Source organism: Sander lucioperca, chromosome 8 (genome assembly GCF_008315115.2).
Source record: "Sander lucioperca isolate FBNREF2018 chromosome 8, SLUC_FBN_1.2, whole genome shotgun sequence".
NCBI lineage: Eukaryota > Metazoa > Chordata > Actinopteri > Perciformes > Percidae > Sander > Sander lucioperca.
The window spans coordinates 23,952,806-23,978,408 of NC_050180.1; the positions used below are offsets into that span (position 1 = coordinate 23,952,806).

Sequence of the window (25,603 nt, forward strand, 5' to 3'; positions counted from 1 at the left end):
TGGCTTTACGGTGTCTTTATTCAAGTGCTTTCAGTGCAACAAAATTAATCAGCCTTAACAAAAGGCCACACAAACAGGCAGAAAGAACCCTGTGGATGGAGAGGCACATTTACAGCTACAGCATCGTTGAACATCAAAACTTCCTGTTGTGCAGCTCAGCAACCTTCCGCAGAGAGTCTCTTTGGTTTGAGCCAAGTCTGGTTTTGCCGCTCACCTCCCGCCACTGAAGAGCACCATGGCTGCTCGCTACCTGAGACAGAGATAATCACAAAACAATGATAAGTAATGCTGTGTTCAATGTAGGGGAGAATCATGACCTGAATTTCGTCCCCAAATATCTCCCAAATGCAGAGGAAACAAATAATCCAGCAGTCAAGTTCTTCCTGTAAAACAATCAAATAATAATAATGTTCTCACCATACTGTTGATATCTTCCATCATCTGGCTCGTTGTGGCCAGGTGAATGTTGAGGACGGTGGTTTCCACCCAGGCGTTATCTGTGTTCCTGCAGTCATCCACATAACCCTCAAACACCTAAAACACAGCAACTGCATGTTAGAATCAACAAAGTTCCTCAATGTCAGAGTCAAGAAAAGCATGTTTAAATTTAGTATCATTCATCTAATTAATTTAATTGCTAAACACTAATCAAATCAACAGGTTTGATCCCTCACAACAGCCATGTGTCACTGAACAAGCCACTGCTGACAAGAGCCTCTTCTAAATGCAATGCAACATTTTAGTAGTAGAAGACTTTGGTGTGATCAGATGTCAGAGATTGTCAGAGGAAGTCATCTTGCTTTTGTCCACCCCATTTATATCAATGAGGGTGGGTGGGCTAAATAATAGAAACACCTCTCAGTATAAGGCAAGGCAGTTCAATAGCACCACAAACTGCACCTTCCAAAATGATCTTACAGTTCAGTACAGTATCATACAGATTATACAGCTGAATCAACATCTCTCTAAAACAGTTTGAACAAAAACTGACCATTACACATTCATGAAGGGAGGGCTTATTGCAGGACTGTTCTATTAGACCACATCAGTTATTGATAGTGGACTATCCAGCTACAAAGTTGGTCCCTATAAACCTAGAGACTATTTAGGATTCCCAATCAAGTCCATAAGTCCTCTCAGGTCTTTAGATAAAGGGCTCGTGGTTGTGCCCAGCTCTTGTCGTGATCAAGCTTTTACTCTCATGGCTCCTAATTCATGACTCCTTCTGGAGGTCCGATCAGCAAACTCTGATTGTTTTAAAACTCATCTCAAGACCTAATCATTGACAAATGTATTTTATAGATGCTTCCTAAACTAGATTTGTTCTCATTCTTTAATAATTCTAGCCTAGTCTTTGATTTAAATATTTAGTCAGATACATTTTACTGTTGTTTTACTTACTTTACTACCAGCTTTGTGGTTGACTTTTTCATCTAAATTGAACCTGTTACCAGCTGCAAATAACATGCGGCTGCCCCCTGGTGTCTGGCTTCTTCTAGCTGCTTTCTCTAAATGGTTTTACTGACAAGTGATGTTGTGTTTACATGTGTACATCTCTACTTCATGAATTTATTGTTGCTTTTTATTCCCCATTGACTTTCGTATTCGTCTAAACTGCCGTCTGTAAACCAAATTGCCTCTTGAAGCTCTATGAAGGCAAACCAAAGTGTTAAACAGACCTACCTTTGTTCCCTCTGATACTTTTGCATTTATTTCTTCATACAGCTTCTTTCCCAAAGTTCTAATCAGAGTCACTGGCGCGTGATCGGCAGATTGGACAGGTCCCTGACAGTTTCAAAACCACAACAGAAAGTTACATTTATTGGAACAGCTCAAAAAAGTAAAAACCAGCTGAAGTGAACAAACAGCGGGACTCACCCCAGGTAAAGCCAAGGTTCCCTGGCTCTTATCCCAAACCACCAGGTACTCCAAAACAGATCTCCCGCAATCTCGCCAGCTAAAAATAATAATAATAATAATAATAATAATAATTTAAAGTCATAGATCAGGCCATGCAATCCAGTGGTGGTGAAACAACTTTTTAAAAAGCAATGTAAGGACGTGAGAGGTCCTACCGTGTAAGCACAAAGTCAGCATTCAGATTTGGACCAAGGTGGCTCAGTGCACCTCGTCCCCTGATGCCCGTCCTCCCTGCTGGGTTTCTAATGACAGATCAGATAGGCTACACATCAGACACCACGACATGTCTGTAAGGTTACTGTAAGTGCTATGTGATGCCTTGTATATCTTATCGAGTATCATACCTGTAATTATCTAAGGCTTCTGATTCTGATCTGTAAGGCGAAAGAATAAATGAAACACAAGATAAGGAGCTCAGAGGCCTTGTAATGAGATAGTGTACACTGGGTTAGGTCAGAAAGGTTAGTTATTCATTTATGTAAAATATATTTTAAATACATTTTTATTTCTGCTTTAAGATGTTTTAATAGGAACAATCTTGTTATTTTGACAAAAACACCTATAATGACTTGTCTTAGCTGCACATATATACAGACACCAAGCCTAATAGGAACAACACATGTATGGTCTTCTCTTGGTAAAAACATACCCATCAACATGGTCCTCACTGTCTTCAGAAGCGTAATAAGCCGGAATGTATGAGCTGAAGCTGACCTGAAAAAAAGAGGACATGAAACAACATAGATCCAATAAACCATCTTTTTATGCTGTGATGTTGTGAGGACCAGCAGCTTGTGCAAATGTATGTGAAATACCTCCCATGGCACCTTCTCCTCAGGCACAGGGAAGCGTTTGACTTTGCTGTTGGGGTAGTGAAACTGACGGGCGTTCACGTGGAACTCGTCTTCTTTCTCTGACGTATAATTGTCAGGGGACTCGTCTGTTGTAGTTAATGCTGCAGGGAAGAATAAAAGTGAGCACGTAACATATGTGTAATATGTTAACAATAATAATGAATATTATTATTCATTATATAATATTATAATGAAGAAAGTTGGTTGCTGCTGACTTAGAGGTTGTGTTTCTTTTGCTGCAAACCCCTGAGATTTCAGACTGTCCATAATCCATTGCAGGGCTTTGGTTGCCTGGTCGACCTGATGTGATGAAATAAAAGTAGGTCAAACACATTGATGACTGCTTATAAAACATTCGAAGATGACTGATTTTCCACCGAGGACATCTGGAGAGAAGATTCAACAAACACACATCAAGAAGTGTGTTATCTCTTTTCTGCATCATGCATTTTGCCCCCACAGCATAGTGTCACATGTTAAAGACACAGGTACAACATCAGTAATAACCAAAAATCAGGTCACAACCTGCTCCTCTAGTCGAGCCAGTCTTTGCACCATGGCGGCAGAGCTCGTCTCATCTTCCCTCTCCAGTCGATCGGTTAAGGTGGTAACCCTCAGGAAACAAACAAACACAGTGTGGGTGCCTGGTATTTATTTGAATATAGTTTAATGTTAAATACTCTTTATGTTTAGTCAAAGCAGGATTGAGCCTCATCAAACCTTAAAAACATTGACTATGTTGCTGCATTATTAAAGCCATAGTTTGTGAAATCTTGCCGAGAGTTAGATGACAAAAATGATACCACTCTTATGTTTGTCCGTTAAATATTAATCTACAGCCTCCAGTGAAACGGGGAAACAGCTAGCCTGGCTCTGTCCAAAAGTAACTAATCTGTCTTCATTTTTAACAGACAAACATGAAAGTGGTTTCAATCTTCTCATGTAACTCTTGGCAGGAGAGAAAATAAGTATATTGCCCAAAACGTTGAACTATTCCTTTAAACCTGTTTTTGCTGTGGCTGGAAACAACGCTGAAGACCGCAATGCAGGGGTGGTCAAAACCAAAACAAGACGCTCAAAAGCACCCTCTCTGTAGGTTTTTCTCTATAACCAACACCTTTTCACTGACACATATTCATTTGAACCATTATTGATACAATAATATTGATTGGGTATATTAAAGTTTATTTCCAACTGGGTGTCAAATCTGATAATGTTTTTATGACCTTTCCTTTGTCGTTTTTGCTGTAAAATACTGAATAGTTGTATCTCTACAGGACTCTAAAAGTTCAAATGAAACAATTTGTGGAAGTTCACGACTAAAACATAACTAAGGTGTGACAAGAGGTCTCACATAGACAGAATTACTCTAGAGGACTGTTACGCAGCTACTCTGGGCTACATTCCTGTGGGAGTTTTACATTTGAGCCGTGTCCAGGATGCGTCGCTCCATGCTCTGGCTCTGCTCCTGCTGTGTGGACAGCAGGTATTTGTCCTTCATCAAGGCCTCCCAGGACAACAGCTCCTCTTCCTCCACCTGAGGAAGCTCGCTCTCTGAAAAACAGCGTCAGATGCTTGTTCACTACCTTATCTAATACTGTGCATGTGTGCATGCATAGTGACTGTGAAGGGGTCAAAAGTCATTGATCAGGAGTCGTTGGACAGCTGAAACTGTAGGGGTGGAGAAAAAAAATCTAAAATCGTTTGTATTGAGATTTTTTGGCGACGATTTTTAAAGTGCTCATATTATGCTCATTTTCAGGTTCATAATTGTATTTAGAGATTATATCAGAATAGGTTTACATGGTTTAATTTTCAAAAACCACCATATTTTTGTTGTACTGCACATTGCTGCAGCTCCTCTTTTCCCCCTATGTGTTGAGCTGTCTATTTTAGCTACAGAGTGAGGCATCACACTTCTATTCCATCTTTGTTGGGAGTCACACATGCGCAGTAGCTAGGTAAGGACTACTAGCTAGTCAGAAGCAGAGTATGAGGTAGTGGCGTAGGCAGAAATATTATTTTGGGCGGGCCGGTGGGCCATTTTCAAAAAGACGTAGAAGTAGCAAAAAGGACAAACTGAAAAAAACAGCAACAATTTTACCTTCCAACATATATTGCATTACAACGACAATAGCAGTACTGTCTACAACATGCACAACCAACAAAGCTCAGTCTAAAAAGTTTGTACACAACAATATAGACAAAACAGCATTGTTGCTTCAGGACTCTGGTCAGATCATGAGCAGCAAGTGTGCTACCAGCAGTAAAAGAAAATCAAAGAATGAAAACTTCCAGCCAAGCATTGTTTGAAATATGAAAGATATAATGAAAAGTGGCCAGCAAGGCGCCAAATCTTAGACAGTGTATCGAGTCCACAGCAGTGACAGGATCAAAGAAAACTAAAAACTACGTCACTCACAGATAAGTTATCTCCTTATGTAATGTGGGCAAAACACAAACGTGTTCAGCTAGAAGCCATCATCAGTGTTCACAATTTCTTACTAAATAGGAAGATTACTAGGTTACTTAAATAATAACGCAAGAAGCATGAAACATGTTTTACTTAATGTTACTTCTGTGAGTATGGAGGAAATATTTATTCATAATTGAAATTGAAAGTCCAAAGAGAAAACGAAGCGAGATCAAATTAAAAACATTATCATTTTACTACGCTACTAGGAATAATCATGCCATAATTAAATTTAAAAAAGAAAAAGGAAACTGAAAAAGCAAAGTTGAAATGTAAAATGATCATTTGAAAATGTAAAGTGCAATGTAAAAAGTCAAATTTAAAATGCAAAGCTTGAAATCTTTGAAATCTTTTATTGATTGAGAAAAACATCAAATATGAAACTCAAAATGTGAAATGGAAAAGCTTAAATGGAAATACTTAAATTTAAATCTCAAATGAAAAAATTTAATTTTTTTTAGTCTTAGCACTTTATAATTTTCAATTTGAAATTTTATCTTTTGAATTTTACATTTGTCAATTGCCCTTTGACATTTTAAGATTCACCATTTCCATTTCGTTTTAACATTTGGCTTTTCAATTTGGACTTGACAGGTGTCAATGTCAATGAGGAGGCGTGGCCCAAAGGCTGGTGGGAGGGTTGAGAGACTTCCAGCTGACAGCGGGGTCTCTGAGCATCACTGGCCGGCGGGCGAGCAGGCGATCCTGGCCACAACCAGCTGGATGTCACGTCAGACTGGAGCTTCTCGAGGCGGACAACATCGGAGCAAAAGTGCAATTGGCCATCAATTTTTGTAAAACTGCCCATATTCAAACTCTACACAGTTAATTTCTTGCATAAAAAAAGTCTCAGAAGTGAATTTAGTGGTGAAATAGCAGACGAAAATTGTAAAACGTTTCCAGTTGTTGGCTGCTGCAAAACTCCCGATCTAGATTCTAGAATTTATTGCTTTTTTACAGTTTTCAAACAAAAATTGATGGCCAATTGCACATTTTCTCCGATGTTGTCGGACTCAAGAAGCTCCAGTCTGACGAGACAGCCAGCTGGTGGCGGCCGCCGGGATTGCTTGCTCGCCAGCCGGCCAGTGATGCTCACAGACCCCGCTGTCAGCTGGAAGTCTCTCAATATAATCATGGACAAGTTTATTTCCTGAAATATGGCTCGTTTTCCGTTTGAACATATTGTCATCAATATTAACAAGGTTTAAAATTACCCATTTTTCAAATTTGGATATTGTTTCAAAATCGGAAATCAAATGAACGAAAAAGTACACGGGCCCAATTACAGTAAGTACATAAAAACTTCACTGTTGTTGCATGAAATCTCGTTTGTGTTTAGCCTACATCATCAGTTTCTATCATCTAATGTGAAACAAGAGCCCAAGCCAGCCTGGCAGAGAAGCTGCAGCCAGATGCTCCTCAATTGTGCTCCCCAGCAGTTAGCTCCCCCTGCTGTCCATAACGTGCCTCTGCACCCCTTTCGTTTCAGACCTTTCCACCAGCCTTTGGGCCACGCCTCCTCATTTACATTGACACCTGTCAAGTCCAAATTGAAAAGCCAAATGTTGAATTGAAATGGAAATGGTGAATCTTAAAATGTCAAAGGACAATTGACAAATGTCAAATTCAAAAGATAAAATTTCAAATTGAAAATTGAAAATTATAAAGTGCAAAGACTAAAATAAAATAATTTATTTTTTTAGGGCTGTCAAACGATTCATTTTTTCTTAATCGCTGAATTTCTATAGTTAATCGCGATTAATCGCATGTTTTATCACATGATTAAAATTCTATTATTTTGCATTATAGAACTGTTTTAAGTACATATTAACAATGGAAAGGTCGGCAACTAGTAGCACTCTCCAGTCACGTTAACTGTACTATGCTTAGCTCGTAGGTGGTAACTCAAGCTTGACGTGCTTCGGTGATATTTTAATTCAGCTTTACACAATGTGCATATGGCTTTCGATTTGTCTACTGAGCTGTCCGGGAGTTTTGGAAAATAAAAAGCGCCATTCAGAATTGTGTTGCTGCTGTCTTTCTCCATCATGCCTGCAGCCTGCAGCAGCAGGATGTGTTACGAGGAAGTATGGCAGCTTGATGATAAGTAAAGGTGCGCAAAGGGTCAAAATAGTAGCCTGTTAGGCACGACGCGAAGCCGAGTGAAGTGTAAAATAAATTAATAAATGGCGGCATGCGATTAATGCGATAAAAAAAAATTAACGCGTTATGCTCGGCCCTTAATCGCATTGCGATTAAAGGCCTAAGGGTTAATGCTGACAGCCCTACTTTTTTTCTATTTGAGATTTTAATTTAGGTATCTCCATTTAAGCTTTTTTTTAAAATGTAATTATGGCATGATGTTTCCTAGTAGCGTAGTAAAATAATAATATTTTTAATTTGATCTCACTTCGTTTTCTCTTTGGACTTTCAATTTGAATTATGAATAAATATTTCCTCCATACTGTGAGGGCCAGCACTCAAACATACTCCTCTCTAGCTGATGGGCTTTCAGCTCCGCTGGGGAAATGTCTGCACATGCTGCAAAAAAGCTCGTCCTCATTTACACTGTATTCCATTCAAGAAAACTGTCCATACCACTTTAAAGAGAAGCCATTGTTGTCGCTGTAACTTTTAACAGTGGGCTACATTGCTTAACACATCCATGGTACATTGTCTAAAAAGCCAGCTAGCTAATCAGAAGAGAAGACACATTAATCACCCACAACTAGTTCTGTTACCATTTCTTTTGTTACATACAATTGAATATTTTTCATATCAAAACATATTTTGATCAAACTTGGCTGGACGGGCCAGTGAGTAAAGTGGGCGGGCCAGTGCTGCCCTGGGCCATTACTGACTAGCAGCTAGTCGAGCCTTATAACATGTATTACAAAGTGACGCACGTTTGTCACGGAAGTAAAGGCTGAACTACAATAGAGCTGTTTGGAGCAGTTTGTGAACAGTGTTTTCTGTTGGAGATGGTTAGTCCCTTTGTGGTGGACTTTGGCCTTTTTCACTTTGTAACTATGACGTGGACAAAAAAGATATAAAAAGGAAAAGGAAAAAGCCAAAAAGCATAATATGAGCACTTTAAAATTGATTCTTTTGCCTAGAATCGTGATTTACTTTTTTTTTTTTTTTTACCAATGATTCACCTAAGCATTTTCTGTTTATACGGTACCACTGACGGCGACTACATCATATTCGTTTTCTGACCGAAAGCAAAAAATGCAGAAAATAAATATCAGACTCACGTGATGAGCCGTTTTTTAGAAAACAATTAGTCTTTAGAAATGTCTCATGATATATTGTCTCTAGAAGTGTATTATCAGCTTTTTTTTTGTTAAAAAAGGAAAAGAAAATTTCAATACCCAATTCTATCGAATTGCAATACTAGAATCGCAAATAAATATTAAATCGCAATACAAATCGAATCAGCATCCATGTATCGTGAAAGAATCTAATCGGGACCAAAGCATATTGTCCCAGCCCTACAAAATTCCATACTGATATTAACAACTGAACCATCTCCGAGACGGCTGAGCAAACCACACCTCCTGGTGAAGGCCATGAGATGTGCCTGAAAGCTCTGGAAAATTTCCAGCAAGTGGTCATTTTTTTTTTTGTCAAACTTCTACTTCCAAGGTCAATAATGAACCTAATAATTGTAAACTATTAATTGTAAACAGTTGTCATGGAGTTGGTTTAGTTGTCATCATGTGACTGACCTAAGCATAGGATTTCATGATAACATGTGGCTGTAATTGGAGGGAAATTGTACCCCCATTGTAAACAAAAAAGGTCATAAAAGTTCTCAAATGAAAAAATAATGCTTGTTTTGCCAATGCATATCTGGGAATATGACCTTATTTCTCCAAGGATTTGACTATATTGATAAAAATATGGCTCATAAATGCACCACTGTAGTCTGAAATCAGTAAGAAGGTAGGTGTATGATAAATAAAGCTTTTTAACAGAGTGATAAAGCTAAAACTAGAGTGGAAGTCTGCAGCATATAACCATGAAGTCCACTACTGCAGCAGACCGAGATAAATAAGTCAATACTTACTAAACTCTTTACTTATGATGGGGGGCCTGCACATCACCATGTTCCTGATAAAGAGGTAAAGATGGCTGAAGATGATGAAAGGAGGAGGGGCAGCAGGGCGGCTGTGGTACTCCTTGATTAGCTCGTATCTTTGAAACTTCCATATTCTGTCTGTGTTGTCCTGAACTTCCTGGAATGTAAAGCTGTGCAGGACCACAGAGAGAGACGGAGGATGAAAAGGGAGCACTGGTTATAAAGTGGAATTAAGGTATTAAGAGAAAAGCTCAAAAATATGAGTTAAGACACACACGTGGTGGAGAACTCACTTGAAGATGGCTATGAGCAGGTTGAGCAGCAGTATGTTGGCAAAGAGCAAGTATATACAAAGCATGATGATGGTGAGCCACTCAGGGAAAGCTGGTGTTTGGTTTTCATTCAGCACCGGACACTTGGGCTTCAGAGGATCGGTGCCATTCATGCTGCAGGAGTTTATGTCAAACGCAGCATCTGCAGAAGACAAAAGATTGTTTTCATGTGGTAATAATATCTTAATTCAAACAACCAGGTTATAGCCTTGTAAATGTTAGTAATTATTAAAGGTGCCCTGCCACACAAAACCGTTTTTACTTGAATTTTTTTAAATGTTAGGTCCATATGTGTTTGTGTTATATCGTGAATGTGAAAATGAACTGCTACCTCCTCTGTCAGCTCTAGCCACTGAAAAGAAATAAGCGGAGAAATCAGGCCAATTACAAAAGCTGGTCAGTCTGACGTGGTGTTGCCTGAGCTCATTACTATTCATGAGCTCGCCCAGTTGCGCTGGGTAGAGGTTGCTGATAGCCAGGCTCTCATTGGCTAGCTGTTAGCCAATCAGAGTCAAGCAGCTTAGCTCGTTGAATATTAAAGAGAACTGGCACAAACTGAGCTGAGTCTTCCTGCAGGCTTTCTATACCATGCTAGAATGACTTGAAACAACGTAACCAAATTTTTTCTCCATGGTAGAACTTCAGACAAAGTCAAAGTAATGAAAATATGTGTGGCAGGGCACCCTTAAGAAATTTTACACTTGACAAAACTATAGCTTTTCAACTACTAAACAAGTACTTTATATCGACGATGTTTCATTTCCGGGATTGTTGAGGTGCAGCCAGAAATTCCACCATATGTCCCTAACTTTCGGCCGGATGTCTGTTTCTTTGTGTTAGCATTTTAAATTCCGGTCGATTTATAAGGCCTTTTTATGGATATTTTCTGGCCTCTCTAGTGATGTATTTCAGGACTCAATATACAAACATTTCATTCAGTTTTACTCCGCAGCTCCCAAAGGACACAGGGATAAATACTGAAAATATATACATGTCACAAGAAGAATAAATCCAAGCTTATTGGAAAACAGCCAAATGAATATTTTTACAAACCAATCAAAAGGTTGTTCAACAATTTCCAGTAACCAATGGCAAGCTTTTAAATGTCTCCGTATATTTAGCATGTCCTTCAATAGCCATTCAGACATAGTGTCTTCTCCTTCAATGACAAACTGTCAGAACTTCACTCAGTTTAACATACAGATGTTATAAATAGTCTCAAGCCTCTCTACAGCTGATAAATCAGTGAGACTGTTTTGAACAACTTTGCTACTATTGCTGTTTTATTGCTGTATTTATTGTTGTTTTTTTTTAGTAAGTTAATTGTTGTGTGGTTTGTGGTGTATATTTTCATGTGATGTCTTCCTGCTGCATACAAATTGCCCTTCTGGGACAAAGAATAAAACTGAACTGAACAGCTCATAAATCAGTGAGACTGTTTTGAACAGATGCATTCAGAGAAATGTTAAAATGATTAACAAAACTTAAAGGAACATATTTTCCTTAACAGACTATGGTTAACTGCTCCTCAGATATCTGCAGTGTAAATCCAGACAGCGAGCTAGACTATCTGAGTTTTAGTTTGAATGTACACGTTCCACCAAAATAAGTTCCTTGCTGAGGCCATTTTGCAGAGGTACTGTCATTGTGTCTGGCACTTAGCGCCGCCCAAGATGATTGTGATTGGTTTAAAGAAATGCCACTAAACCAGAGCATGTTTGTCTCCCATCCTGGAATGTTGTGTGGACTAGCCAGATCTTCCTCCGCAGTGCTGTGGAGGTAGGTCTGGCAATGCGAGACTACAAAGCAAGTAATGCTATATTCCATCTCCACTCACAATCAATATCTGTGGGGAAATTCCCAAATATGATGAGGTACGGCTCATAAATTGCCCCGCGGACAATCCAGTCCAGCCGATTGTCATTGTGGATGAGGATGCCTTGTTTGGCCACACCGTATGCAACCACCCAGATACTCAGCAGGAACATGAAGAAGAACATATCCATCATCTGGGGGACAAACAGACATCAGTCACAGGCTAGAAACATATAAAAAATTTAAGAAACTTGGATTTGCCAAAAGCATCTCTTCTGTATATTTAGCAGTGATAAGTTTCAGTATTTAAAAGGCTGTCCTGTTGCTCCAGGTATCATCTCTGCACAGACAATAATTAGGTTTGACTCGCTGTGAGGGAACAAACAGACCAGCTGCAGCACTTTTATTTAATACAAAGTCCATATCTCATCTACAAACACCAGATGGAGGCCCAGTGAGGCAGAAGCCTCTTTTTGTATTAGATAAAAGGTGTTTTGGAGCGTAGAATTGTGCTCTGCAGTTGCTCCCACATTACATCAGGTCGGCATTCATGACATTTGCCTCTCACCATCTTCCTGACTATGATGATTTTGGGTCCCAGGGTTCTGCTGATGGTGAAAATAGCCATGAGACGGAGGCAGAAGACCACAAAATCGATGCAGAGGAGGATTTTTCCCGCATAGAACAGCTCAGTTGTCAGCCTAAAAGCAAAGACATGGTGATTTATAGATAACCAAGAGGGTGAAAAGAACTTCCATGGCCTAAAGTAATTGTTTGGGAGGGAGGAAACTTACCTAAATGCAAGGCCGATAACAAAAAGAAGGATAGACAGAACATCGAAAATATTCCACAGGTCGTTGATGTACATCTTGGCTTTCTTACGAAACCCAAAACCATCAGGATCATAAAACAACTGAGATAGAAAAGATAAATTAAGTTTGGCAGTTTAGTGATGTAGTAGTCTATATCAACGACGTTTCATTTCCGGGATTGTTCAGGTGCCGCCGGAAATTACCTAATGTCCCTAATTTTCAGCCGGATGTCCCTCACCTTCCACTTTCTTTGTGATGGCGTTCTAAACTCCGGTCGATTTATGAGGACTATGGTTAACTGCTCCTTAGATCTCTGCAGGGTAAATCCAGACAGCGAGCTAGACTATCTGTCCAATCTCGTTTTCTTATTAACTTATGAATGTACACTTGTTCCACCAAAACAACTTCCTTCCCAAGACTATTTTGCAGAGGTAACATTGCTCTGTCCGGTGCTTAGCAGGGCTCTCAAGTTTTGAAGACAGGCAAGAGTGACAAAAAGAGGGGGGGCGGGTTGGACGGATCGTGGGAGTGGGGGTGTTTGTTATTATTAGTGTTTTTGTTGTTGTTATTAATGATTGCTCAGACTTGCAGAAGAAAAGATTTGACACATGGCACTGAGAATTCAACCAAATACAAAGTATTTATTCCATTTCCGCATGGTGACTAATGATGTGGGAGGTCTGGGGGTCTTCCCCAATAAAATTTTTAGCATTAAACACTTCATTTCCTGCATTCAGGTGAATTTGTATGCACCTATTTCTACCTTTTTCTGAATCAATTTATGCTGGAAATATCTTTATGTAAAGGGAAACATAGATTACAATCTAAATGTAAAAACATAATGGAATATGTTGCAGTAAGGCTCTCAGGCATTCTGTATTGCTTTCATCTATTTATTCTCCTGTAGATCGACTTTTCTAATTATATCTGAATCAGCACACATGTAGCCTAGGCATCATTTACTCCTCCCTTTTCTTTTGCATCTTTTGTTGAGGAAGTAACCTCCTTAAATGTGCATATGACAGTTATTCACCTCAATGATACATTAATTCATTTTAACTTATTAATAAACCCCTGGACTGTAATATTGTTAAGTTTATGCAAGATTTCTGCTCATGTTCAAAACTTTGTGCACATTCAAAATATAACTCATCCCATGGGAGACGCGCTTGATTCCTGCTGATTCCATAGTGAGATCGGCGCGCTAGAGAAATTTTGTGTGCTCCGGCATATTAAATATATTATAAATAGTTTTTTCGCGTGAGAAATACAATGTGTGGCGGGAGTGCGTGACAAAAGACTGAAATTAGTGACTGTCACGCTCAATGTGTGACACTTGAGAGCCCTGGCTTAGCGCTACCGAAGACTATTGTGATTGGTTTTAAAAAATGCCAATAACCCAGAGCACATTTTTCTCCCATCCCGGTATGTTGTGTGGCCTAGCCAGACCCTCGTGACCTGCGAGACTAGTGAAGTAGTTATATAAATACTTCTTAGAATAAGGCATCCTCTGGAGGCAGCAATAACAAGTATCCCAGCTGCACTCTCTCACCTGTCTGACCTCCTCACACACCAGAGAGAACAGCCAGATGTAAAGCAGCACCTCCCCAGCAGAGGGCGTGGCCTGGAAGTCAATCATCAACACCACAGCAAACAGGAAGAGGAAGGCGAAGTAAGACACGATATTCCAGTAAAACTTGACCTGCGGAGAGCTGTACAGGTAGACCAGCCTGGACCAGCTGTCTAGACGCTTCGGGTGCCACACTCTGGAGGGATCACTGTGGACAGAACACTGGGGGTCAGAGACGTTTCAGACACTTTCTTTCCCCTAAGTGACCTGCAAAATCACAACTTTGACAATAACAAAAATGTAAAATATATAGTCTGCAAGTGTCTACTTACGATCCATGAGAATTTGTTCGAAGTCTACTTCCTGTTACTATCTCCACTGTCTTGATCTCCTTGTTCTTCGCAGCATCTCTCTGAATGACTTCATCACGTCTAAGGGAGAATTATAACATATTAAGAAACCATAACAATTTTGAGCATCGCTATAGATGTAGTACAAGCATTAGCACATATATGTTAATACATTCAGATATTAAAAGACAAACAACATAAATCAGTTATTGTTAGCAAAGAAAACAGTTAAAGAGGTCTTGCTGCCACCAGGTGCTGTCAAATAAATACAAATGAAATAAATCACTACTATGTTACACCAAATGTATGCATCTATTATGAATGTTATTACTCTTTTATTATTGTATGTACACAGTAACAGAAACACCTTATATTCTATTCAATAGAAGATATAAGAATTATATTCTCTTCTGAACAACAGCTTCAGAGCTCCTCGACATGTTGTCATATAACTAAGTCCTTAAACAGATGGAAGATGAAGGACTTGGACTCTGCACTCCTGAAACTAATTTATGACACCAACATGATTTGTATTCTTATGACTAAAGTGGGGCAATAAAAGCCTTCTTTTGAATTTCATAAAACCACTGTAAATTGTATTCAGTAACCATAGCGGCATTATAGGTTAATATGTAAACATCTTGAGACTTTGGATGTTTTGGTTGTTGAATGACCATGCAAAACAATCATAGGCCAGAATGACTTTGATAAGATGGCTTCCCTTACAGTTTCACACAGGTTAACTGATAGGACTCACCTGAAAACCAAAAAGCCAGTGTAGATAAGTGGGAAGAAGACCATGCAGATCAGCACTCTCCACACAGGGTTGATCACTGAAAGCTCACCACACCAGATCTGTGTCAGAAGAGCCTTGAAGACAGACATGTTATCAGACTGAATCTGCAGCAATCAATGTTGTTGAGATTAAATATGCATGACTCACATCTGGGTCTGGGATCGAAATGAAAGTCTTATTCATCAGTTTTAATTCACTGATCTAAGTTTTTTCTAGTCCAAAACGTTTTGTATTCAACACAGTTTGTGGGGCATGCACTGAATGTTCTACGTTACAGTGCAAACAGATGGCAAATCTTTCAGAAAGTCTCAGAATTTCAAGACATGCTCCTGAGTTCTAAAATTGTTCAAAGCAAAGCCCCTTAAGATTAATCTGAAAGTTTATCTACCTGAACACCTGACTGAGCTACAAAGCTTTTATCATCAGCCTCCAGTGCCAGCCTCAGGCACGTCGTCCTTCCCCAAAACGGAGACGCTCGAACCAACAACTTCTGGGCCCGCTCTTCGTCGCTGTTGTGGCACTCACTGAACACACCTGGGAAACACACACACACACACACACACACACACACACACACAATGAGGAGAAATGATAACCTTGTAACATCCCTATATTTCACATTAGTAAAGCTACTCATTATCTGTAGTATTATACCAATGGCGTGTTTCTCATAGTGATTGGCGAGCTCTTGCATGTCCTCTGCCTCGTCTGCATCACTTCCTTCCTCTGCCATTGTCTTCAGGATCTTACTGGCAGCCAGAGCGGCGGACATGCAGTCTCTACACTGTGCACATGCATATACAGATACAAAAAGATGCAACGCCATACACACACACAAAACACACAAAATATTAATTTTAAACTTGGTCTATATAAGGGTAAATGTTTTGATCACCTGCTCCCAGGCAATTTCAGCCAGCTCCTTATTGTTCTGGACGACAGCCCAAAGGAAAAGGTCTCTGCCTGGGTCCCTCTGTGCAGCAACATCCTCCCTGAGTGGAGCTTGGGAACTCGTCGGACTTTGAGACAGCTAGATGAAAAGTGAAGGAACGTGCATTAATTGCATGGTTTATCCTTCCAAGGCATGTCCAGACACCAATTTAAATTTTTTATATACTTTTCTTTAGGTAACTGTTCAATCATGCCTTCTGTAAATTTTATTTCTAAATAAATTTGATCTAAATGCCCAGTCCACAATTCTGGTGGTAAAATACTGAATCCTTTATCCCTTTTTTATTTGTTGGCCTTAAAGTAATCATTTAAAATAATACTGGAATCAGAAATTAAAATAATACTGGAATCAGAAAATATCCACCATGTATTAGTTTGTAAATCCTACAAGTGAAGAAAAACAACCCAGTTACCAGAATTAATACAGAGGACATGACCTCAGCGTCTTAAGTACCACCAAATTGGATTAGTAGGTATGTATAGTATGAATCACTGAGTTTTGGTTGTCAAACACAATTTATTAAATTGTAGATGATCGATAAATAAACTCACTGATACAGATGTTTCCATCATGTAGGAGGGGGGGTAGAGGGCCTGGGTGTAATTGCCCAGCAGGTGGCGCACCTCATCAGACACATGAGTCATGGAGAGCTTTTTGTGTTTCGTGTTTTCAGCTTGAGGCTCAATGCAGCTTTGGACCCGCTTGGCCAGCTTGCGGAGAAAGATGCAGCTGGGCAGACATGTGTAAAGTTCACACAGAGTTGCCTCGTCCTGCAGGAAATCCCTCAGACTCACATCGTTCTCCAGCAGCAGACTCACAAACAGAGGCTTGTTGCCAACCAGGGCTGAGAACATGGCCCAGTGGAGATCACTGGACTGGATGGGGAACAACAAGCCAGGAGAACACAACAGTTTTTCAGAGCAACACACAATTCTGATTTGATGTGGAGGTTATCATGCAGGGAGGATTGTTCCAAATTAAAAAAAAAAAAATGTAACGTGACTGGGATAGCAGTGTGGAGAAATACTTTTATGATACTATTCATTCGATTTTATCATACCACTGGCCTCATATCATTAAAGGTTTCTGATACAAAGTTTTGGTGTCATGCTGCTATTGGTTGAAATCTCCATGTAGAAATTTCCCCCACTCAAACCTTTTGCTATTTCATCGGATGACTTCGACAAAGACAATTATCGTAGGATTATTTCACAAGTTTTCCCAGTCAGTCCATTACACTATCTTACAGTATCTTAATAAAGACAAGATTGCTGCTGGTGTTGGTGTGACAGTATGTTGTATATTAGGTGAACCCACCTTCCACTGGCTCTCCTCAGTGAAGATTTCAGTCTCAGCTATGTCCACTCGGTTCCAAGCTATAGCCAGCTCCAGCTGCCTCTTCCAGCACTCGCTCCCCAGGGACTCGCTGCTCCTCGAAGCTGAGAGAAGAATTTATAGTGACACAACTTATGTGACACTCAACCAACAGTTAAAAATGCCAAAATATTATTCAATTTAATTTTTTTAGCACTTTATATTCTGTAACATGACAAAAGTCAGGGTCACACTGCATGATCAAGCAGCAAGTAGAAAGGCTTTACTCAAAAACAACTTTGTTGCTACAGACCCAATAAAGACAGCAGATGTGCTCGCTGAATAAGATAAGGACTGCCTGGAAATGCATTTTAATATTCCATTGCTAATAGAGCTCAGAGACGGAAACAAAAGTAGGCAAAGTAGTTAAGCTAGAATGATGAATCATCACTATCAAAACACTAACTGAATGTCCAGTGTGGTGGACTCACTTTTAGTGCACTTTGGCTTACTATGCTTTTAAACAATATGCATTAAGCTTGCTATAAATGGATTTTGTCAGCCTTTCTCAAGACCAGCAATAGTAGGAACACGTTTGTAAAAAGCACTACACATTTTTCATGAATAGATTAGGTATGGCTATCAATGTCTTCTTGTACTGAGCATCTGCATGAAAACCAAATACCTACCTTTGAGTAGTGCTTTAAGAATAGCCACATCCACATCCCTGTGATTGTCCTCGCCTATTCTGAAAATTGTCAGCAAGTGAGACATCCTGATGATGTCCTGAATCTGGCACAGAAAGGAGACACAATGTGTGGGATTTCGACTCAACTCTGGACCTAGGAACAGCTAGGAGACCCTTGCCAGAGCTTCTGATCAGGCTCATAAGGCAAGAGTTCACAGGTTTATTTTAGGGCTAGACTTTTAGCTGTGAAAGTAACCAATGAATGTATTAAATCAATTCTGAAATCAATTGGCAGCCTAAGAAGGGAGGCTAAGATAGTGTTGATGTGATCATGTCTTGTGGCACACCACAAATAATATGTGTACCACAAGGTAGAGGATGAAGCATCACCAGCAGCAATGGCAAACATTTTATTTTTTAGATAGTATTGGAACAAAACTAGAGCTGTGTCAAAGTGATTAAGCTATGGTCCACAGTATCAAATGCAGCACTACAGTCCAGTAATACCAGTATGGAGCAGCCACCATCATCAGATGCAACCAGGAGATTGTTGATAACCCTAAGAAAGGCAGGCTGAAACTTCTCAAAAATATAATTGGCATAACTATAATACTATTTAAAAAAAATACTGTTTAATTTACATTTTGCCAATGCTCTAGGGATATCTTTTTGTTCAGAGTGAAATGTCTTCATTCACAATTATGGTATGGATTGCAGACATGGTCCCATGAAAATAAACTGTAATAACTTGGATCCCCTGAATTTGTATCTAGCTATCATTGGGTCAGAATTCCAATTTGTCAAATACTTTGTTTATGATTAAATACCTGCAAAACTAATGACGTTCCCATCAGCCTCAGCTGTGTATTAGCACTAAATGTTAGCATACTACTAACATGCTAAATGAAGATAGCAGTAAGAAAGAAACGGTAGCTTGTAAATTGGTCTGTATTTGTTGAGGTCATCAGTATGTTCACATACCTTCTTTGTCCAATCTATGATCTTGAAGTCTGGAAAGTTTTCATATTCTTGGCCAAAGAACTTTTTCATTAACTGGTGGATGAGGGCGATAGTGACCCGGGTCAATGGCAGTCCTGCCACCTGGGCGATCACATCTGCTATTCTCCCAGAGCCCTCCAAGATCACACATGGTGTACCATTCAGCATGGCATTGTAGATGGTCTGAGACGAGACACACAAGACAGTCAGAGACAAGACAAGAAAGAGAGATAGACAGAAAACGGATTACTCACATTTAGAGTGCCTGGTCCTCCATCCAAAACCACACACACCACAGGGATGGTCATGTGTCTCTCTGGAGGTTAGACAATAAAGAATCACTATTAAAAGGATGGATACAAAACAATCAGATTTGAGATGTTATCTGTGACAGCTTGCTGCTTTTGCAGACATTGCATCAGCTATTTTTAACCTTCATTCGCAGAGATGTATTTCTCCAGACGGCTACGTAGTTCAATCTCTACACCGTACTGTCCCTGCGTGCCATCGTCCACCAGCAGGAAGTGGGTGTGGTTGTTATCGAGGCAGGAGAGTCGGCCCTGGCTCTCGATGTCCATCAAATAATGGGCTGGGAAACAACCCTGAAGACAAGAGGAAGACGGGGGAAAGTAATGGAGAAGAAGAAGATGTATGCTATGCAGAGACAAGCCACATGTGTGAATTTGTTTATCGTACCTCTGAATGCACCAAAGCCTCCCTGTTGTGAATTGTTCCCCATGTTGCGACTCCGATGGCTACGATCTGGCCCTGCATGGCGCTGCTCAGGGCGTGGTCCCTAACAGCCTGCCCTACATGCTTCATCACACCTGTGTGCATACCACCGCTGATGATCCATGCACCTGTGTACAACATGGACCCATGTTGTATCGAATTTGGGACCCTTCCCAAATTCAATACTACAGACCATATGTCAAAAAACTCAACTAATAGGAAAAAGATTTTCCAAATAAATAATTAATGTGTGTCTGCAAAATCTTTCTGCCGCTGCCTCACTACCAACAACAATTTGTTTTGATTTTTTTTTAGCTGTGTGTAGATTGATAGCTGGCATCTTTAAGTACACACATGAACACACTACACACTTAAAATCCAATTGGAATGTAAGCAGTAGGAAATGGGACACCATCAGTAAGATTAGTAAGCAGTGAATAAGGAAACATTGCACTTTAAATACCACTAGCCTGGGCAGATTGAGTAGACCTTTGAGGCCTATATGGTGTATTTTAGTACATGCAGATGGCCACACACCATAACTACACATGTACTCAGAAAACACGCTTTCACAGACTCTCTAACCGCTAATCATTGCTACACCTTGAAATCTGAGGCTGACCTGTTGTCTGGGCCACTTTAATAAGACCTCTGTGGAACATGTTCTTGAGACGAGCCTTAAGATAAAAGTTCTTGGCTCCTCCAGTCACTGAGATCAGCAGGTTGGGTGGGGAAAGTTCCCACTGTTCAGTCAATAATCGGTACAGGAGTTCTGGGCTGGTGTCTGTGGACACTCGCACATACTGAGAATGACAGACAGACAGACAGACAGACAGACAGACAGACAGACAGATAGACAGACAGACAAACAGACAGACAGACACAAAAGCGAGGATAAAGACACACAGGCTCTCATTCACATGTAATGTTATTATAATGGAGAGATGGTAAAGAGAAGGATGGTTTCACCTTGCCGGTCTTTTGTCCCAAACCACCAAAGCTGATGTCTCCAAAAGCATCTGTGGGCACTTCTCTGACATGTCTGTGTCTGTCCCACGACTCGTCCGTAAAGTCTTCTGGCTTGATGGCTTCATCCACATGGTCGGTCTTTGAGTAGCCACACTTACATACATCCTCTCTAGTGTAGAAACAAAAGATAATGCTTCCATGTTTCCACGTAGACAGTTTGAGGAAAGTGACAACTGCTGGAAACAACAAACAGATTCAATTAACACAACTGCCCTCAGAGCGATTAAGGACGATGCCCCTCTCACATAAACACAACCGAGGGCAGATGCTACATGGTCTCTGTATTACTGTGCAGCAGCAGCAGCAGCAAACTACAAGGTCAGTTCAGAAAATGTCATCACCAACACAGCACAGAGCAGCCTATCCTACCTGACACCTTTTTCAAAGAAGCAGCATTCCTTCTTGTGGATGTTCTCCTTGGTCCAGGAGGCAAAGGCGCAGCACTGGAAAGGAGGGGAGAGAGACAGATGCTTAGCGGGTCTGGCTGCACTGATCGCCAGAGTATGAACCAGCCATGGCTCTGACTCAGCTTCCCCCATCCTAAATGCAACATGGGGGAAGCTATGGTGCACAGATCTGCCTCAGGCTAAGAGCTGACAGCATGAGCCTCTGCAGTCAGTGCTGTGGGTGCTGGCTCACACTCACAGCACTGCATCAGTGATGTCACAACTAAAGCTGAACAGACTGCTGATTCGACTAGACCTTTCCACCTACGGGACAGAAAGTAGCCGGGCGACAGCTCTGGATCAATAGATAACTGCATTACTGAGAGTGGATTAATTAAATGACAAATAATAATAATAATAATAATAATAATAATAAAAGGATACATTGTGTGGTTTGTAAATGATTAATCACATAAAAAATTAAAAAAAGTATTTGTTGTACTTGTTAGCAAGGGATATAGTACAGGTTTGTCACAAACTGACAAAAGTATCCAGTTGTGTAAAGTAACCAAATACATTTACACAAGGACTGTACTTAAGTGGACTTATTGGGTACTTTGCCTAAGTCTTTCTATTTTATGGTATTTTATACTTCTATTCTACTACATTTTAACTGGGTATATCATAAATTTACAATCTACATTTATTTAATGTGATTGTTACTTTTCAGATGAAGATTTTACAAACAAAACAGTATCAGTTTATGAAATATGATGCATTACGATACATCACTCCAACAACATTAAAGTACTGAGATATTAATGCATAAATTATGATCCAATAATATGATAACACAACACTGACAGGGGCCGTTCTCCATAATAAATATAATATGTCCATACTTCTTTATCACATTGTTTGATACCAAGTAAATGTAGTGTGACATGCAAACACTCACCTTTTTAATATGAGTAATCACTTGATTTAGTTCCAGTTGGTATTGCCGCAGCTCCTTCCTTATTTCCTGCGGGTGAACCTTATTCTCTAGTTTAGGCAGCACTTCTGAGTAAGTAAAAAATAAGGAGTTGAGTTGAAACCCTGACGAAAAAATATGTAGTCTACGCTGTAAACATTGTCTTACACTAATAGGCTACATATTTTTCTCTGTGAGCAGAATCAGAGATCAGTTAATGCAACGGAGGTGCGAAGGAAAGCTAAAAGAAGAGGGAAAGGTAAAGAAAAACCAAAAGACAGAGCCGGTGGCAGTGGATCGGTGAGACCTCCTAGGCAAAGAAAAACTAAAGAGACACTCTCCAAAGATGACAAGGAGAGAAGCAATGGAGGTTTGTGTTTTTAATATATTTCTCTGAGCAGTACGAACAATGTCAATGAAACCGAAATTAGCTCTTAGTATCTCCAAGATTAACATGGCTTCCAGTACGACTTCGTCCAGAAGCCATGTTAATCTTGGTATACGGCCACCGTAGGAGTTACAACGCACATGGAATAGGAGGGGCTAGAAAGTAATATTCAGTTGGTTGTCCTACAATTTCACCGCTAGATGGGAGAAATTCTTACACAATGTAGCTTTAAGTATTTCAGTCTACTTTTCTCAGATTTTATATGTTACTGCAATATATCGTGATTTTGACTTGGAGTGTGGAAAACATTAACAACTTAAAATAACAATAGGCCTACATGGGACTGACATCAAGTGACCACGATCACAAACCTGACTGTGGCGCATTCACGACCCAGCCGCATCGGGAGCTTGAAGGAGCATAACTTGAGATACATGCTAGGGGGCCCTAAGACCTGCTGAGCCACCCTGAGAGTGATCCACGGAGGGAGAGTTCGCCTTCACTGCAACCACAGATGCGGACGTTTTCTGTCGGGAGCTGGATGTGGAGGACGACGCGACATCAACATGGGCCCCTCCGCCCCGGGGCCTGCTGCCGACAACGGTGCCAGAGGACGGCGAGGGACTTCGCGTCTGGGGCTGGAGCTGGCGGCGCGGCCGAGGCTGGCAGACCCAGCAGCTGTGGACTAGCGGTGTCTTGGATACCGTGCTAAATTCGTCTAGAGGGCACTGTATGTAATTTTTTTGCAGCCAAGCCACGAAGCGGATCTGACAAAAGTAAATCACGGAGTTGTACGGACGATGAAACTACACCAAACAACAACTACCAAAAACAAAGACAAGAAAATACGTAGCAGTGACCACAATTTGATCTAAAGAGCCGACTTGTTGACTATCCCGTTGGAGAAACAGCTGATTGTTGCGCACCAATTTCTCTCACTCTCTCTCTTCACGGAGAAACAGCTGATCAACAATCTACTAGCATAAGTGTAACAGAGCTGTGTGACATTGTAATTAAATATATAAATACAAATAGGTTGAGTATAACTAATATTTACATATACATATATTTACATATAGGCCTATATACAGATCAGTCTCAGGATGAAACTTGTAGTTCTGAAAGTTAAGTTGCACAACTTAAGGTCATGTTTACGTATTTAGCATGAGGTTGATGTCATTTCAGAAAATGTTTTCTTTAAAAATTTTACAATGTAATATGGCACTTAATGCACTTCATATGTTTAGTTTTTTGAGAGATGATATTGTAAGCAATGTATGCAACAAAAATGTTGCTTTTTCCGAAAATTTAACCAAACTATTGTTTATTATTGCACTTCAATAAAACAAAAGTATTTCTTATCCGATTACTCGATTAATCGATGGAATAATCGTTAGAATACTCGATTACTAAAATAATCGATAGCTGCAGCCCAAGTGGTTAGCGTATTTTCTAGACATATGTTGGATCTGACCAGCAGTGGGTTAAACATTATCTTTTAAACAAAGGCCTCTGAGACAAAGAAACGTGCTTTTCAAACAAAGGAATCTGGGCCTCCATGTAAACTTTTCAGCCGAAAGTCACACCTAGATGTTACCTCCACGTGGAGAGGGTTCGACTGGCCGGAAGTCTAAGAACTACAGGGGTGTAGTTCACACACCTTCAAGAAAACTCTAGATCCCCATTGGTCACCGGACTTTGAACGCAGCATCCAGTGCTGCGAGAGAATAAATGCGCTGAACCCTTGCCCCTCCCTCATTTTCCACCGCAGCTTCGAGTTGCTAACAGGTCGACATGACAAACATTTGATCTGTATTTAGTTCATTTTCCGGACAAAAGTGGACTATCGTTGGGTGCTTTGGAAGCATTTTGGATTCTGTAAAACACGCACCTCGTGTTTTCAAAACTGCAGAAGGAAAGCTTTTCCGTGAAATAGCAGACAGGCAATCCGGACCTCGTTCTGTTTTACTGTGGGAAATCTATGGACAAAGCGAACAATAACATGCAGTAAGAGGCTTGAGGTTTCTGGGCAGAGAAATGTATGTGTGTTCAATAATGAGCGAAGGCTATTGTTGCCATTGTTTTGCCATTAATGTGTTTGATTAATACTGGTGCTACTGGTGCATGTTTTGATTATTAATCCATGATCGGGACCACCGTGTCCCAGTTTTTGCTGTGAAAAAAAACACTGATCATGGTGCATTTGTTGTTATGAATGTGTTGAATAATGTAGCTTGTGTGAAACGGTAAATGCTAATTGCTGCTCCTTCCACAGAGTTTAGTTACTGTTCAGGAAGATAATGAGCGCCGTTAGTCCGTCTGGCTACAGCCCGCGAGGTGACGAGAACGCCACTCCGCGATCCTGTGTAGAGTGACTAAGACCACAGCTCCCCGCCGCAGCTTCAACAATGGAAACTTTGAACATTGTCCACTCAGGTTCAATGTCCCCAGCCTCCACAGGGATGCACGAAAAGCTCCACCGGAGTTGAAAGTCTGTCGGACAGGGGCCTCTTCCAGACGATCCCAATTTACCCATAAATAAACTAAACTGAAACCCGCACTACCCGTTTAGGCTTACCAGGTCTGTCCAGAGTCTTCCCCCACCCCCTGACCCAACTCACCACCAGATGGTGATCGGTCCAAAACATACAGCCTTAGATTAGATGAAACGATTATAAAATCGATCATTGACCTTCGGCCTAGGGTGCTCTGGTACCAGGTACACTTATGTTCGAACATGGTGTTTGTTATAGACAATCCATGACTAGCACAGAAGTCCAACAACAGACAACCACTCTGGTTTAGATCAGGGAGGCCGTTCCTCCCAATCACGCCTCTCCATGTGTCTCCATCATTGCTCACGTGCGCGTTGAAGTCCCCCAGCAGAACTATGGAGTCCCCTACTGGAGCCCCATACAGGACTCCATTCAACGTCTCCAAGAAAGCCGAATACACCAAACTCTTGTTTGGTGCATATTCACAAACAACAGTCAGAGTTTTCCCCCCCACAACCCACAGGCATAGGGAGGCGACCCTCTCGTCCACCAGGGTAAACTCCAATGTAACGGCACTCAACCGGGGGCTTGTGAGTATCCCCACACCCGCCCGGCACCTCACACCCTGGGCAACTCCGGAG

At 40.6% G+C, this 25,603-nt stretch overlaps 1 protein-coding gene and 2 long non-coding RNA genes across 3 annotated transcripts in view; 2 read left to right on the top strand and 1 right to left on the bottom strand.

Moving 5' to 3' along the window:
* On the bottom strand, positions 1 to 21,268 carry LOC116049755 (transient receptor potential cation channel subfamily M member 2-like). The gene is given in 32 exon segments (XM_031299718.2): positions 1 to 250; positions 418 to 534; positions 1,684 to 1,785; positions 1,879 to 1,957; positions 2,076 to 2,162; positions 2,265 to 2,294; positions 2,570 to 2,634; positions 2,736 to 2,875; positions 2,990 to 3,074; positions 3,300 to 3,387; positions 4,196 to 4,328; positions 9,320 to 9,501; positions 9,625 to 9,805; positions 11,501 to 11,672; positions 12,047 to 12,179; positions 12,273 to 12,391; positions 13,843 to 14,118; positions 14,240 to 14,291; positions 14,968 to 15,080; positions 15,395 to 15,540; positions 15,661 to 15,790; positions 15,902 to 16,036; positions 16,510 to 16,833; positions 17,276 to 17,397; positions 17,962 to 18,064; positions 18,942 to 19,142; positions 19,214 to 19,275; positions 19,393 to 19,561; positions 19,656 to 19,819; positions 20,314 to 20,494; positions 20,661 to 20,829; positions 21,090 to 21,268. Coding segments are annotated over 32 exon segments (4,347 nt in total). The 5' UTR covers positions 21,260 to 21,268; the 3' UTR covers positions 1 to 133.
* On the top strand, positions 602 to 1,747 carry LOC116049761. Its single transcript, XR_004104896.2, has 3 exons — positions 602 to 758; positions 1,026 to 1,029; positions 1,500 to 1,747. It is a non-coding gene; the product is annotated as an uncharacterized LOC116049761 (long non-coding RNA).
* LOC116049766 overlaps positions 11,173 to 25,603 on the top strand; it is a 21,693-nt gene continuing 7,262 nt past the window's right edge. The window contains exon 1 of the long non-coding RNA XR_004104897.2: positions 11,173 to 11,243. This is a non-coding gene — a long non-coding RNA (uncharacterized LOC116049766). The remainder of the gene's footprint in view (positions 11,244 to 25,603) is intronic.